We start from the raw sequence: 15,903 nt of genomic DNA, 5'->3' as shown, positions 1-15,903 counted from the left end.
AGGCAGCTGCAGGAGGCTTCACCCAAATCAGAGCTTCCATTACCACACTTGTTAGGTACAGGAGGCCGACTGTATGGCAAAAGCACAAGCCAGGGAAGGGCCCAGAGAAAACCAGCCAATACGCTACATAAAAATTTTTAATGAGCAAAGGGCAGATAGCTCAGTCCCTTGTATGGACTCATCCATGTGCTACCCCTCTTCCCCATCAGAAGGTGTTCTTGATTCGGGCAGCCACCAGCACCAGGATCTCCCCGATCTTCCTCTGCCAGTTGGCGATATCTTTGGACACAGTGCACCACAGCTCCCCATGCCGGGGCTCTGCGTTCTCGCATCGCTTCCTCACCTCCTCCTGCTGCTCCTGAGAGACAGACCACAGGGCACTTCAGGCAGGACTCCTGGGTTATATCCTAAGCCTCCCCTGCCCCCTTGCAGACCTGGATCCAGCAGGTCTGCAGACAACCCCTCTGCTTAGGAAGCATGCCCCCCAAGTCAGTGCACTTGTGTACCAAACTGAGTCAGGCTCCCTAACTCTGCTTTGTAACAAGGCCTCAAATCTACCATCTCTCTGGGTAAGGAGCTACCCAGATTCAAGACAGTCTGGCTGCAACTTCCAGGCAGGATCCCAGGACACCCTGGCCAGTCCCTCCCTGTGAGCATGGCTCCAGCTGGGGAGAGGCTGCTGCCCAAGCTCCCCTGAAATACCACACCCAGCTCAGGCCCAAGAGGGCAGAGCCAACTCCACTCCTGTTTCTAAGGTGACCAAAGGCCCCAGTCACCAAGCTACCCATTAAAAAACACTAACAAACTCCTAAAATGGACCAGACAGCCAAGTGCCAGGCTTTAACAGATAATAGCTGTGGAGAAAGAGATTCACTGTGCTCCTATCCCTCAATCCACATTTCCACCCTCCAGACCCAGTGCTGAGGGGTGCTGGTCTTGACCACCTCCTGAGCACTCAGAATAGGTAGAGCTCCCCAGGGAGCCAGGGGAATGAACAGGAAGGCACTGTGGGTGGTCTTAGAAGCCTCACCTCAGTGCCATGCTGCAGCTCAAACTTATAGAAGAAGGCCCACGCATCCCCCAGGTCTGAGTCAATCTTCACTGTGCGGTGGAACCACTCCCGGGCCTTGGTGATCTTCCGCTCACTCCAGAACAGCCTGTTGCGGAGGAAGGGTACTCAGAGTAAGGGATGCCTGATGGTGTCCTCAGGGTTTGGAAGTCATCCAGGGCCACACTTACCCATCTGTGTGGGTTTTCAGTACCCCACACAGTGAGTGAGTGAGCCCTGGCATCTATGTGAGCAATAGGCCTGGGCTAAATGGAGATCAATCAATGCAGATTGTCCAACACCTTCAGGTATCTAATATAGCTTTTTTTTTTCTTCCCCCATATAGCTTATCAAAACAGAATATTCACTTCTTTTAAGGAAATCCTCAACTCCTTAAAACTATTGTTTTCTTCTGGGTTATAAACAAGGAGATAAAACTAAATCTGACAAAGCATTAATGACGGCTGTTTAGAGAAAACTGCAAAGTTTCAGCCTGCTCTTCAAGACACCTACTGGGCCCCTGTAGCAGCCAAAGCAAACACTAAGAAGGTGGGTTTCCAGCCAGCAGCAGGCCCACAGCCTCACAGCACTCACACCATAGCACACATGCCTACTGTGCCTGGACTCTGACACATGAAAACCAAGCTGAAGTGGAGCCATGCTGGAAGCCAAGACACTGGAAGGCAGGAGGGTAGACTATGACACTTTAATCAAATTAAAGTCTCCCCTGGTGCCCCTCCCCACCCAATAGTGAGGGCAGGGTGGCAGGGTGGTAGTGAAGGGGGGAGTGGGGTGGACTGTGGGGAGGGCATACTATGGTAGCCACTGTGGCAGGTCTAGGACTTGGGGTTGCTTCCTCCCTCCCCCAGCTAGGTCTCCCTTGTAACCAGAAGTGCCAGAAGCAGCTGGCACACAGCTAACCCCTCCATTCCAGACAGCTGTTTGGGCTGCTCTCAGGTACCAAACGGAATAACTTCACACTCTGATAACTTGATTGTTTTTTAAGCCTTGTGGCACTCTTAATTGCTTGGTCTAAGATAAGCTGTGATTTAAAGAACACAAACTCAGATAGCAGACACATGGAACACTAGCTTGGGAACAGCAAAGAGTAACTTATTTATTTTAGTAAAGCCTTTTATAAGGTTTTATGGCTTCCCTATCTGAGGGCCTCTCATAAGTCACTCTGGGAGGAAAAAGCACAAAGGCAGAAGGGAGGAAGCCCAAGCAGGCACAAGCCAGGCCCTGAGAAGTCTACCTCATCTGCCAGAGCTACAGGCACTGGAGAAGTGCCCAGACAGCAACATGAGCACAGTTGTGCCAGACTCAAAAGACCCTATGGTACTCAGAGAGGAGCCAAAATGAGCCCTAGGAAGGCCCTTCCTTCACACATCACCAAGGGAAGGTGGGGAGGCATGATTCCATGCTATGAGGTCACTTGCCAACTTCTTCCCCTGGAGACCATGTGTCCTCGGTTGGCCATCTCTGTACTTCAAGGCACCCAGATTAGAGGCGGGACTGTTCCCAGAATCATAGAATTGAAAGTGTAACTTTTCACCCTAACATAATGAAAACAAATTTCTCAGCTGAAGCCCCTTGAACCAGAAAGACTTCGCTTTATTAAATTTTGGGCAGATCAGTATCAGCAAATCTGTTGCATAATGCAGGCCATGTGTAGTACAAATTGAAATGTAGCAAAGGGAGCAGCCCCACCAGAAGCCTGGGATGGAGGAAGAGCCATAGTACCCCAAAGATCTGAGAAGGAGTAACCTGGACTGATGCCCAGGTGATACAGGCAGCAAATGTCTCAAGGTCTCTGCCCAGAGACATGCTGCCCTAGAAGACTGAAGCAAAACCTCTAGCTGCCAAGGACCAGGGAACCCATCCTACCCAAGGCAAATCAGCACAGCCAGAAAGTGGCAAAAGGCCCTATGAGGACCCTGAGGGTCAGCAACCCAAAAAGTCTCCTACTCACTTGGCCACTGCCAGGAGCACATGGGGGTCGTGTTCACACTTCTTCAGGGCATCCACACTCTTGGTCTTTCTCTGGGGTCTTGCCTCAAGGAAGACGGCTTCAGACCACAGGACGCCTGAAGTTTATAAACAAAGATCTGCCCTCAGCCTCACCTCTGGTATTAGAAACACACCTAGTCTACACAGGCTGCCCTGAGAGGGGCCTGCTTAGAGCCAGCCACAAAGGTCCTGTGCTTCCACCCACCCAGCAGTGCTAATAGTACAGACTAGACAATGCTCTGGAGGCATCAACAGCCTTCAAGGTTTCATTCCTACTGACTCAGGAAAACAGAGAAAAACTGCCATCTCAAAACAGTATCAGATTAAAAATAGGAGATAGCTGGGCATGGTGACATGTCTGTAATCCAGTGCTCAAGAGACTGAGGTAAAAGAATCACAAGTTAGAGGCCAGCTTGGGTTACAAAGTGAGACCCTGTATCAAAAATAAAAAGTAAATGAATAGAAGTAGGAGATGACTAAACATCACAATCAGCCAACAGCTGAAGTGTGTTTTATATTGTAGGTACACCTATGAAGCCATTAGGAATTTATATATTTTTCTTTCTTTTGATGATACTGGGTAACTCAGATCCTTGCACTTGCTAAGCACTGTACCACTTGAGCACAACCCCAGCCCTTTTTGCTTTAGGGTCTTGCACTTTTTGTTCTGGGCCTGCCTCAGACCCTGATCCTCCTATCTTCACCTCCCTCATGGCTGAGATTATACCATGCATCACCACTCCCAGCCCTTAATTTACATTCTTGAAGATTTAATGAGAATAAAAAATTCTCATAGAATTTTTGAAATTTTAGCTTTAAAAAAAGGCACAGCTGCCAGGTAAGGTGGCTCACATTTGTAATTCCAGCTACTCAGGAGGCAGAGACTGGGAAGATCATGGTTTGATGCACGCTTGAGCAAAAAGTTAGTGAGATGCACCCCCCCACCACCCCCCTGCAATCTCAACCAATAAACTAGGTGTGGTGGCATGTGCTAGTCATCCCAGCTGGATGGGAGCTATAAATAGGAGGATCCCAGTCCAGGCTGACCTGGGCAAAATGTAAGACGCTTTTTAAAAAATGACTAGGGCTGGCTCAAATAGTTAGCAAACACAAGGCCCAGAGTTCAAACCCTAGTACCATCCTTCCCCCCAAAAGGTGAAATATGATGTAATCACAACACTTGGGAGGGAGGCTGAGACAGCAGATCAAGAGTTCCAGGCCAGCCTGGGCTACAAAGTAAGACCCTAGCTCAAAAAACAAGCAAAAAAAAAAAAAAAAAAAGAGAGAGAGAAGGGGGCTGGTGGAAGAGATTAAATGGTAGAGCGCCTGCCTAGCAAGCATGAGGCCCTTGCTCAACTCCTAGTACCACCCCCCAAAAAAAAGGGTATAACACTAAGTATACAGTATGATTTTAATTCCGCACAAAATTCTGATTTTCATAATACAGGCTGAAATACTACAAACAAGTAAGGAGTAAGCAGAGGTTCCTGAACAGTGGGCCTAAAGGTGACTTCTACTTCCTCCTTTTAACTTCAAACTTTTATCTTTTTTCCTTTTTTGGTGGTACTGGGGTTTGAACTTAGGGTCTCACACTTGCTAGGCAGGCACTCTACCACTTGAACCATAATCCTCCTGATCTCTGCCTCACAAATAGCTAGGATTACAGGTGTAAGCCACTAACACCAAGCTACACTCCAAATTTCTTTATGCTGCATATTTATTCCTTATACGTTTAGGATAAAATAATAAAAGTTAAGTTTTGAAAGAAAAATAAACAGAGCTCTACAACATGAAATCAAACTCTCCTATGGTAAGACTGGGGACTGAATCCAAATGTTTCAGTAACAGTGAAGTTACACTAAAATGGCCCACACTCTCTTTAGTAGTCTACTGGAAGCAACTCCCTCCCTCAGAGAATGCCACTCTCCACTGAGTCAGGGGAGCCAGGGAGCCCCTTACCAGAGTTGGGGCACTCCTGCAGTGCTTTGGCCATGAGCGTGTTGGCGATGTTCTTCAGCCCTGCACGGTACTCCAGCCGTACAGACTCCAACCTGGAGAGATAGGCCAAGGGATGTACAAGCCCCACCTACCTTCAGCACAATCCCTGGGCTGGCACTTTGATATCTTCAGGGAGCCTTGCTGGAAAGGCTCCTGACTCAGTAACAGCAGTAGCTGAAATTCTGTTCTCCACAGGGCAGAGCTTGTTCACCAGAGGAGGTAGTGTTGGTGTACCCTCAAAGTAGCTGCCTGGCTAAGCCAATCTCCACAAGATCGAGATGCAATGAAGACAAAAGAATGAGCATGGACCAATACAAGAGGCATTCAAAAACTGACCTGCTTGGCAGCGTCCTCTCTCACCCCAGCCCATCACCCTAAGCTGACCCTGTGTCCTTTATTTTTTTGAGACAAAGTCTTACTATGTAGCCTGGGCTAGCCTGGAACACTTTGTAGCCCAGGCTGGCCTCAAACTCATGATCCTCCTTGCTTCAGCCTCCCAAGAGCTGGGATTACAGGTATACACTACCATGCCTAGCTACCCATGGCAAACTTCTCCAACTTCCCTCAAGGCCCTGTATGTGTGACTGTGGCCTCTTCTGTGGAGTCCACTCTCCCAGCTTCATCCCCAAACATCATCAACTCCTCACTTACCTGGCGCCCTCTATTGGAGACCTATCTACCATCTAGGCCCACGTCAGGGACTGTGACTCCTTATGGGGCACCTGATGCCCTATACCCTCAGGAACCTGGGCTGAAACACTGAGAGAGAAGAGCTGGGGGGGATGGCCCTTGAGGGAGGTGGGCCAACAGCCTAGGACTCACCACAGCCCTGGGTTCTTTGGGTTCTTCAGACGTGACTTCTCCAAAATGGCCCGTGCACGTGTCAGCTGCCCAATCTTCTCCTCCAGTCGGGAGAGCAAGAGCCAGAGGGGTGTAGAGTGTGGGCACTTCTTCAGCTGTGGCCAACAAACCAAGTAAGAGAGGTGCTCAGGTGGTGTCCATGAGGGACTTCCATAGCTGTAGTTGGCTCCACCTGACTGCACCTCAGGGCTGTGTCTAGAGATGAGCACCTCATGCTCTGAATGTGAGATTTTGCAGATAAGGCTATGCTGCACATGCATACAGCTGTACAGAGGTTTACTGTGTATGGTTGTGCTGTGTTTTACACATACACACAGGAAAGCTGCAGGAGTTTCTAGGTGTGCAGCTGTGCTATGCACATGCCTGGATGTATTGCCTTAACTTTGGGTGTTCTATACCCCATACATCCCAAGTGCAGGATGTGCAGTATTGTTGAAGGAAAAACACAGAACCTACAGTGAGAGAACCAGGGTTCAGTCCTATACCCACAGTTCTATCACTGACCACTAGCCCTCCAATTCTCCTCAGAAGATAAGGACAATGACCAATGCCAGGGTGTTGGGTTCCCATAGGAGGGTCAGCTACAGCCAGTTGTCCCAGCAGAGGCTTACCCCCTGGTTGTAGGCCTCCCGAGCCTTCTCCATCAATTCCCCCTGCTCCTCGATCTGCCCCTTCATCATCCACAGCTTGGGAAAGTCCTCATAGTGCTTGAGGGCCTCCTCACACAGCTCCTGGGCAGCTGCGATGTTCCCCAGAACCCACTCCAGCTTCACAGACTTCATGAACACCTGCAAAGCAGACACATACTCATACAGGGGAGTTGCTCTCATGGCACCCACCACCTGTCTAGATTGGAAGCATCTTCATGACACATGCTTCATGTTTCAGCTCAACTTCCACGTGCCTGCCTATTTTATGTGCCTTATAAACTGTCTCATAGCTCTTTTTGTGTACACAAAAAGTGGGGATAAATGTATAGCAGACATCAGAACATGTTATCAGGCTATGGTAACTAAAACAGAATATTGTTAAATACAAATAGATCAATGGAATGAAACAGAATCAACTTCAGAAATAGAAAAAAAAAAAAAAAAAAGAGAAAGAAACTAATACTTTTTAAAACCCAGTAACAAAAAGACTAAGCTGTGTTCTAATCTAGCCATCTCATCTCACTTCTCCTTGACACGTGAGCTAGGATCCACATGTACATATGAGGCACCCAATAGTCCCACTCTACCCGCTGGCCATCACTCACACGAGCAGTGGGTGCGCTGCTCCGTGCCTTGGCCAGCAGCCTCCGGGCACGCTCGTACTCATTGTTCTCTGACTCCAGCTTCACAGCCGCCAGCCAGATCTCCTCGCTGTTGGGGTTGGCCTGGAGGGCAAGCACAGCAGCATCAAGAGGGCTCAGCACAAAGTGACCAGGGTTAGATCACACTTAATTAAAAGCAGGTGGCCTGGGAGCTGAGCCAGGCCTCGCTCTGTTACAGGACTGGTGTGGTCCAAGCTCTGCCTAGACTAAAAGATAACAGGGCAGACTCCAGACAAGAACCCAGGCTCATGTGAAAATACACAAGTCTTTTTCACTCTGGTAAGAGGTGAGGCCTCAGCACTTGAACGATAATGCTAGCAGCTGCAGAGCCATTTTCTCTAGGATCCATCCAAACCCTGCACAGTCTCTCAAAGCCTCTGAGTGGGTCACACATGTCTAAATGTGTGGACCTGTCACACCCAACCTCGCCCTTTCCCCTCAGTCACCCTAATGTGCCCATGTGGGCAGGGCAGGGTGTCACTGATGGGGTAGAAGGGCTCCCAGAGACTGTTCGCAGGCTACATGTAATCCAGAGTCCAGGGGACATGCAAGCGGTGTCCTCAAAGCCTCCTTAGAGCTGATACCTTCCAGGTCTGATCAGCATAGCCACCCCTGGCCTTATGTAAGATGGCCACACCATAGACCTGACAGGTAGCACTACAGAGACAGGAAAGGAAAACCACCCAAGGATTTCAGTATAGAAGATGAAGCGATGACAGTCACCAGGTGCATGGAGGGAGGACACAGACTGTTCTGCCAAGCAGTCTCTGTTCCTTTGTTCTATCCAGGAAGTAGCTGGAAATAAAGGCTGACCCAAACTCACACCTATAATTCTAGCTACTCAGGAGGAAGAGATCAGGAGGACTAAGGTTCAAAGCCAGCCCAGGCAAATAGTTCATGAGAGCCTATCTCAAAAAAAAGTCCATCACAAAAAAGGTCTGGTGGAGTGGCCCTGAGTTCAAACCTTAATACCACATACACGAAAAACAAAAAAGGCTGATCCAGGCCAGTCCCTCTTGTGGTATTTACTCAGGAAGGATAAGGTTTATTATGTTAGCCTATACTATAACAGCAAATCGATATTTACAGAGTACCTTACAGTTTAAAAAGTATGCATAAAACCACTGAACATTCATTGTTATAAAATATTAGAGTATTATATGTGACAATAAAAATTAAATAAGGTACCTGAAAAATACTACACATCTCAGAACAGCCAAGCATAGTCAGGCCTGGGAAGTGTAACTGTTTAAGTGAAGCTCTACTCACACAGAAGTCTTGAAGCACCCAGGTGGCCCATATGTAAACCTGTGTTCTGGAGCATCAGCCTGTGGTCACACTGGGTGGTGGGACCCAAAGGTCAATGTTTCTCATTGGGCTGCCCATAGGGTTCAGTGTCTCTAGGCCACACCTGGGAAGTTCTCAGGCACCAGTGGTACCAAGGTTGGGTCTGTGTGCATGGCGTCTCTAGCATGGGCAACCCCTTACTCACCTGGAAGGCCAGGGCCAAGATGCTCCTTGCTGCGGGCACATCACCTGCCAGCCACTTGGACTTGGCACCCATGAGCCATAACACCTCTGCCTTGGGGCAGTGTGCCACCGCCCTCTGCAGAAGTGCTTCCAGAGATTCCCTGCAAGCAGAGGCCATGGTTACCAGAGCCTGGGCCATAAACCAGAGCACAGAGCACCCAGAGCCATGGCATGGGTGCTGAAAAGACAGTTGCCACTCCAAAGTTCGGCACTATAAATGATTTACCAGATTTTACAATGGGGAGAGTGTGGGGAAATCGTTCCTCTCCATAAAGTTCTAAAATCAACCACTGAAGAGGGTTCTACAAAGCAACACATTGTTTAAATAACACAGCCTTTTATAGCCATATGTCCTGGAGGCAGTGATAACATGGCAGTCTGGTGACAGGGAAGGCCTTTTCATCTCAAACCCGAGAGAACACTCTGGGCCCATGGATAAAGATTAGGGTACTGAGTCTGGCATCCAAAAAAAAAAAAAAAAAACAGGTCTTTTTGGAGGAAAGTGATTTTAGGTCACTGCTAAGCAAAAATATGGCCAGCCTTGGGTATGGGTTTGAAATCCATGAACACTATGTGGCCCACCCCTTTTTGTTCATACCAGCTTCAGTGATGACCTCTGTAAGTCTCAGTGCACTCAACAACAAGCCAATGAACATGCACAAAATCATACCACATGGGAATAAGGCCTGCCAGAGCAACACCATACTTGTTAAAGCCCAAACCCCAAGCACTACTGCTCCCCACATTGTTCTATGAGTTAGGACCATGGAAGAAGCACAACAGTAGGAAGGAACTGACCACTAAGCCACTGAGTGAACAGCATGCACATTTAGGCCATGGCCAAGAGGTCTCAACCCACAACTGGCAGCAAAAGATCCTGTCCTACTTGGCAGACTGTCCTAAATGACTTTTTACAGGGTGAGCCATCAGGATCATTTCAAAATGTCTCCATGTCCCCTAAGGAGTTAACAATGAAACACCAAGCCAGCTGGCAGAGTAGAAAAAGGCCCCAAAGAGACTGACATTAAATAACATCAGAAAAGAAAAGAAATAGGGCTCAACATTCCCAGCTGCAGCCTCAGTGAAACCAGCAGGGCTGGTACCCAGCCTGCGTAGGGAGTAGAAGAGGACTAAGGAGAGGATGGATGGAGGGTGCCCAAGGATATGAGCCCAGTGCCCTGGAGAGTTACCCATTTAAAGGAAATTGCAATGCCTAATTTAATCATCATTTACAGCCAATAAGACAAACACGAAAGGTTTTTTCAATTAAAGAACACAATTAAAGAAAATTGTTAGGGACCTCCTCTGTGAACAAAAACCAGCCAAAATTCAGCCAGCAGAGCTCAAATGAAAAACAGCCAGCATGGGCCCAGACATTGCACCACCTACTGCTGAAATCAGTGGCTAAGCACTAACTGTGCTGGCTCCAGCCTTAAGCAAGCACCCAGGCAGTTGGGTAGGACAGGCTTCCTCAATGCCTTAGTTTTCCAACTATAAAACAGTGATAATCCTATCGCAGAAGGGCTGTAAAGACCAATCCAGCTGCAAAGTCCCAAGGGCCATAAAAGCTTCTGCCCTCACCACGACCTGCCCCATCAATACAGAGGGCCAGACCTCAAATGGAGGCACTTGTGGATCTGCAGGAAAGCAAGGTTAAATTCAGTACCATGCAGATTGAATTAGCACACAGGGGCAGGTGAGTCCCATCACATACCTGGTGCCATGGTTCTTCTCAAAATATGCAGCTCGTAGCCACACGCTCTTCTTGCTGGGGAACACTTGCAACGCATAGGCATAGATGGCTCGTGCACACTCCAGGGCATTGTGGGCCACACACTAGAGCAGAGAACAGTCATGAGGAAGGTGACCTGATACTGTGATGGAACAGATGGTGTGATGCCTTCTCCAGCCCCTTAGGATTCGCAGTGACAGCGTCTACTAGAAAGTGCACAATGGCAATTGATCTAACTAGAACTATAATCAGGACAGGGACATGAACGTCGAAACAAGTCCATGGGGCTGCTTGCTGGCCCCTTAGCTTACAAGAGGAGCACCAGTCACCACCTCCAGGAGAACTCTGTGCATGCATGCTTGTGGGGTAGTGGCTGAGGCAAGTGTGCTTGGGCACACACACAGACCGCACATCACACACAGTGATTTCTTTTTCTTAACTAGGTATATATGTATTTTCCATTATAAAAGTTAAACCCATCAGAAACCTGTACAAGACAAGTGAACACAAAGAAGGAGGAAAAACTTCCTACTCCAACAGAACCACAACAGATACAGCTCTGCTTCCCCCAGGCCTTTTCTATTCTGAAAAAGTGATTTTATTAAAAGTGATGGGTAACATTAATGACAAAACTAAGTGAGAAAGCCAGTCACCATATGCAGTGACAGAGCATCCAAGAGCTAGTTTAACTGATCTCTTTATGATGGCCATGACACCTGGAGATTCTCTGGGTAGGCTCAGACATCTGTTCCAATACAGCTTCACAAAAGACCAAGGGCACTGTCTCAAGAGGATTGCTGCCCTCCACATTCTGCAGACACTGCAAGTGTTCTTGGACCAAGAAGGGTTTGCATCTGGAGCTGATTGAAAGGCCACTAGGGAGAAGGACAGGGACAAAGTTTTGCAACTGTGACTGTCAAATGACCTGAGAAGAACTGGACTCACAGCTATGCATGCCCCACAGGGAAGGAAGGCACCTGGCTATCCAAGATGCCTTCCCAGATGGACAGATACCTTTCCATAGCGGAATGCCTGCAAGTGTTAAAGGACCCTTAGCAGGTGTGGAAATGGGTGTGTAGGAGGACCAGGAGCAGGGATGTACCAAGACCACCTTGCTCAGACCCAATCCCTTCTATATCATGTGACCTTACTGTGACTCAAACACCACAGAAACCAGTAAGGGCCCCACTTCGTGTGCTGTGCCTGACTAGGAATGTCCAGAGGGATCAGACCCTGGACAGAATGAACCTAGTCTATGCACTTCTTTGTGGCTGCTGATCAAAGCAATAGGGGTCAATTGCAAATTCAGATCCTCCATCACCTCATCTAATCTCTACAACTGCCTACAGCATCAAGTGATAGTGCTCAAGGTTTTGGGGTGGCCCAGGCCAGGCCCAGGGTTGGAAGGGGTATTGGGAGAGCATCCTACATTTGTAACACATCAGAAATATTAGTTCTCACTCTTGCATCAAAAAGCATTTTGAGAAACAGCTGTAATTATCCCAGTAAATGTGAAAGGGATAATAAAAAATTAGATAAAAGCTGGGCATGGTAGCACACACCTGTCATCCTGGTACTCAGGAGGCAAAGACAGAAGGGTCACAAGCCCAGCCTGGGCTACAGAGTAAGACTATGTCTTAAAATAAATAAGGCTGCTCTTTAGCTACCACACGCAGAACCCACTTCCCCTGTTTCCTTGAGGAGTGTACTTTTCTGCTTCCACTTTCTCTCACTAAAAGCAACAACAAAAACAGGGGGGGGGGGTGCATAGCAGTACATGCCTATAATCCCAGCAATTCAGGAGGCAGAGATGGGAGGACTGAAATTCAAGGTTAGCTTGGGCAAAAAGTTAGCAAGATGCCATCTCAACCAATAAGGTGAGCATGGCAGCACACACCTGCCATCCCAGGTATAAGGGAGGCAAAGATAGGAGGATTGCAATTTGAGACCAATTCTGGGCAAAAATGCAGGAGACTCTGAATAATAACTAAAGCAAAAAAAGGTCTGGTAGTGTGGCTCAAGTGGTAGGCCCTGAGTTCAAGTACAGGAAAGAGAGAGAGAGAGAGAGAGGAAGACTAAAAGCAAACATTATACTGAACGGAGGAAAATTAAAGTATTTCCTTAGAGTCAGGAACTGTGACAAGGATGTCTACCATCCCTTTTTTGTGATGGGTTTTATTCGAGATAGGAACTATTTGCCCTGGCTGGCTTCAAATCATGATCCTCTTGATCTCTGCCTCCTGAGTAGCTAGTATTACAGGCGTGTGCCGACGGTGCCCAGCTCTTATTCAATATAGTGCTTGAATTCTTAGCCAGAGCAGTAAGGCAAGCGAAAGATATAAAATGGATACAAATATAAAAGGAAGAAGTCAAACTAACCATATTCGCTGACTATATGATTATATACTTAAAAGACCCTAAAGACTCTACCAGAAAACTCTGAGATCTGATACTTTCAGCAAAGCAGCAGAATACAAAATTAACATACAAAAATCAGTAGATTTCCTAAATAGCAATTAACAAGCATGCTGAGAACGAAATCAGGAAAATATTCCCAGTCACAATGGCTTCAAAACAAAACAACCTAAGTATAAACATAACAAAGAAAGTGAAGAACCTCTACAATGAAAACCTTGAAACACTGAAGAAAGACACTGAAGACAACACTAAAACATACCAAGACCCTCCACATGTTCATGGATTAGCAAAATTAGTGTTGTGAAAATGGCCACATTACCAAAAGCAATCTATAGATTCGATGCAATATCCATCACAATTCCAATGACATTCTTCACAGATGTAGAAAAAACATTCCTAAAATTCATATGGAAGTATAAAGACCTCAAATAGCCAAAGCAATCCTAGTAGTAAAAAGAGCAGTGAAGGAGGTATCACAAAACCTGACTCAAACTATACCATAGGATCCCAGGAACAAAAACAGACATGCAGACCAATGGAACAGCAAATCCAGAAATAAACCCACATAGCTATACCCACTTCATTCTCGACAAAGGTACCAAAAACACACGTTGGAGAAAAGACACCCTCTTCCACAAATGGTGCTGAGAATACTGCATAACCATATGTAGAAGACTGAAACTAGATCCCCTATATCTCACTCTATACACAAATCAATTCAAAATGGATCAAAGACCTTAATGTAAGCCCTGAAACGCTGAAACTATTAGAGGAACATAGGGAAAATAATTCAAGACAAAGGCATAGGCAATGACTTTCTCAATAGGACTCTTAACAGCACAGGAAATAATAGCAGGAAGTAACAAATGGGATTGCATCAATTCAAAAGCTCCTACACAGCAAAAGAAACAAAACAGAGTGAAGAGTAGACCTGCAGAATGGGAGTTTTGTCAACTATGCATTTGACAGGGAATTAATATCTAGAATATATAAAGAACTCAAAAAAAATTAAACACAAAAGAACAAACAATCCAATCAATAAATAGGCAAATGAACTGAACAGGAGCATAAACCCAGTACCAGGAAAAAAACCAATTGGATAGACAATTCTCAAAAATAAAAGTAGTACAAATGGCCAATAAATATATGAAAAAATTTTTAGCCATCCTACACTGAGGGCTGGGTGCCATGACTCATGCAAATAATCCAAGCTACTATGTCCCGGCAAAACAGTTAGTGTGACCCCATTTCAGCCAACAAGCTGGTACACACCTGTGGTCCCAGCTATGAAGGAAGTATAGTTAGAATTGCTTTTTTTTTTTTTGCAGTACTGGGGCTTGAACTGAGGGCCTTCACCGTAAGCCACTCCACCAGCCCTATTTTTGTGAAAGGTTTTTCGAGATAGGGTCTAGCAGAACTATTTGCCTGGCTGGCTTCGGACCACAATCCTCCTGATCTCTGCCTCCTGAGTAGCTAGGATTACAGCGTGAGCCACCGGTGCCCAGCTAGGAGAATTGCTTTCTGAAGCTGACCCTGAACAAAAATGGGAGACCCTTTCTGAAAAATAACTAAAGCACAAAAGAGCTAGGGGCATGACTCAAGTGATAGACTGCCTGCCTAGCAAGCATAAGGCCCTAAGTTCAAACCCCAGTACTGCCAAAAAAACAAACAAACAAAAAACCTGGGGGCATGACTCATTTAAAGCCTGAAGTTCAATGAGGGGATACATGGATGGACTGGGGACAAGAAATGCTGGCAAGGATGGAGGTAGAGAAGAACCTTCTAATTGTTGGGAATCAAAATTAATACAACACTATGGAAATCACTATGGATGTTCCTCAAAAAGCTAAAATTAGGCCAGGCACTAGTGGCTCACACCTGTAGTCCTAGCTACTTAGGAGGCAGAGATTAGGAGGATTATGGTTCAAAGCCAGCCCCGGACAAATAGTTCACAAGACCCTATCTCAAAAATACCCAACACAAAAAAAGGGCTGACAGAGTGGCTCAAGTGGTAAGAGTGCCTGCCTAGCAAGTATGAGGCCCTGAGTTCAAACCCTGCTGCAAAAAAAAAAAAAAAAAAACACAAAAAAATCCCTAAAATTAGAGCTACCATAAGATCCTACTATACCACCTCTGTGTATATATTCAAAGGAATCACAATAGAGACACCTACACACTCATGTTTATTGCAGCACATTCACAATAGCCAAGTTACAAAATCAGCCTAGGTATCAACCAACAGATGAAAGGATAAAGGAAATGTGGTACATAAATACAGCAGAATTTTGTTCAGCCATAAAGAAGAATGACACTAGGTCATTTGCAGGAAAATGAATGCAAATGGACATCAGTATGTTAAGTCAGACCCAAAAAGACATTGCATGCTTTCTCTCATGTGGAATCTAGATTTAAAAAAAATAGACATGAAAGAAGAAGTGGGGCTATTTGGGAAGACGACGGGGGCCAGTGGGACCAGGGATGAGAAGGGACAATGGACAGTTAATATGATCAAATTAATGATATACATGTATGAAAATGTCATACTGAGACCCATTATTTTGTTCAAGTAATATATATTAATAAAAAATTAAAGAAAAAGAAAAAAAGTAACAGGAAAAAAAACCTAAAATGATTCTTAGTCTTCTGCTCCCACATTTTGGTATCCATGGATGAGGCTCAGATTTGCCCAAAAAAAAAAAAAATAAAAAAGAAGGAAAGCCTGTAACTCTGCATTCAGAATAAAGAAGGCTCCACTTCCAGGTTATGTGTTCTTTCACATATCAAGCAATTTTCACTCAATACAGACACTATATATACCTGTTAAATTGTTCTGTATACTTTGTCCTTTGTTTTAAAAATAAAAAGCTAAAGACAGAGCCACATCTGTATCAAATATCTTAAACATGTTTATCAATTTGGCTCTATAATCTTTCCTCTGGAAACCTATTCTGAGAAAACAATCTCAGAGGAGGCAAAAGCCTTATATGCAAAATG

General features: G+C 46.0%; 1 protein-coding gene across 1 annotated transcript in view; it reads right to left on the bottom strand.

Moving 5' to 3' along the window:
- Window positions 1-119: 119 nt before the first annotated feature.
- The window catches only part of Prpf6 (pre-mRNA processing factor 6), a 42,628-nt gene continuing 26,844 nt past the window's right edge, over window positions 120-15,903 (bottom strand). The window contains exons 13-21 of the mRNA XM_020161064.2: window positions 10,474-10,595; window positions 8,722-8,860; window positions 7,173-7,292; window positions 6,529-6,705; window positions 5,879-6,012; window positions 5,018-5,109; window positions 3,021-3,135; window positions 1,031-1,157; window positions 120-358 (exon numbers count right to left, since the gene is read on the bottom strand). Coding sequence (XP_020016653.1) covers window positions 206-358; window positions 1,031-1,157; window positions 3,021-3,135; window positions 5,018-5,109; window positions 5,879-6,012; window positions 6,529-6,705; window positions 7,173-7,292; window positions 8,722-8,860; window positions 10,474-10,595 — 1,179 coding nt within the window. The 3' untranslated portion in view covers window positions 120-205. The remainder of the gene's footprint in view (window positions 359-1,030; window positions 1,158-3,020; window positions 3,136-5,017; window positions 5,110-5,878; window positions 6,013-6,528; window positions 6,706-7,172; window positions 7,293-8,721; window positions 8,861-10,473; window positions 10,596-15,903) is intronic.

Source organism: Castor canadensis, chromosome 5 (assembly GCF_047511655.1).
Source record: "Castor canadensis chromosome 5, mCasCan1.hap1v2, whole genome shotgun sequence".
NCBI classification, from domain to species: domain Eukaryota; kingdom Metazoa; phylum Chordata; class Mammalia; order Rodentia; family Castoridae; genus Castor; species Castor canadensis.
Note: the sequence above shows the minus strand (reverse complement) of the source record. Positions and strands in the feature narration are given on the sequence as shown.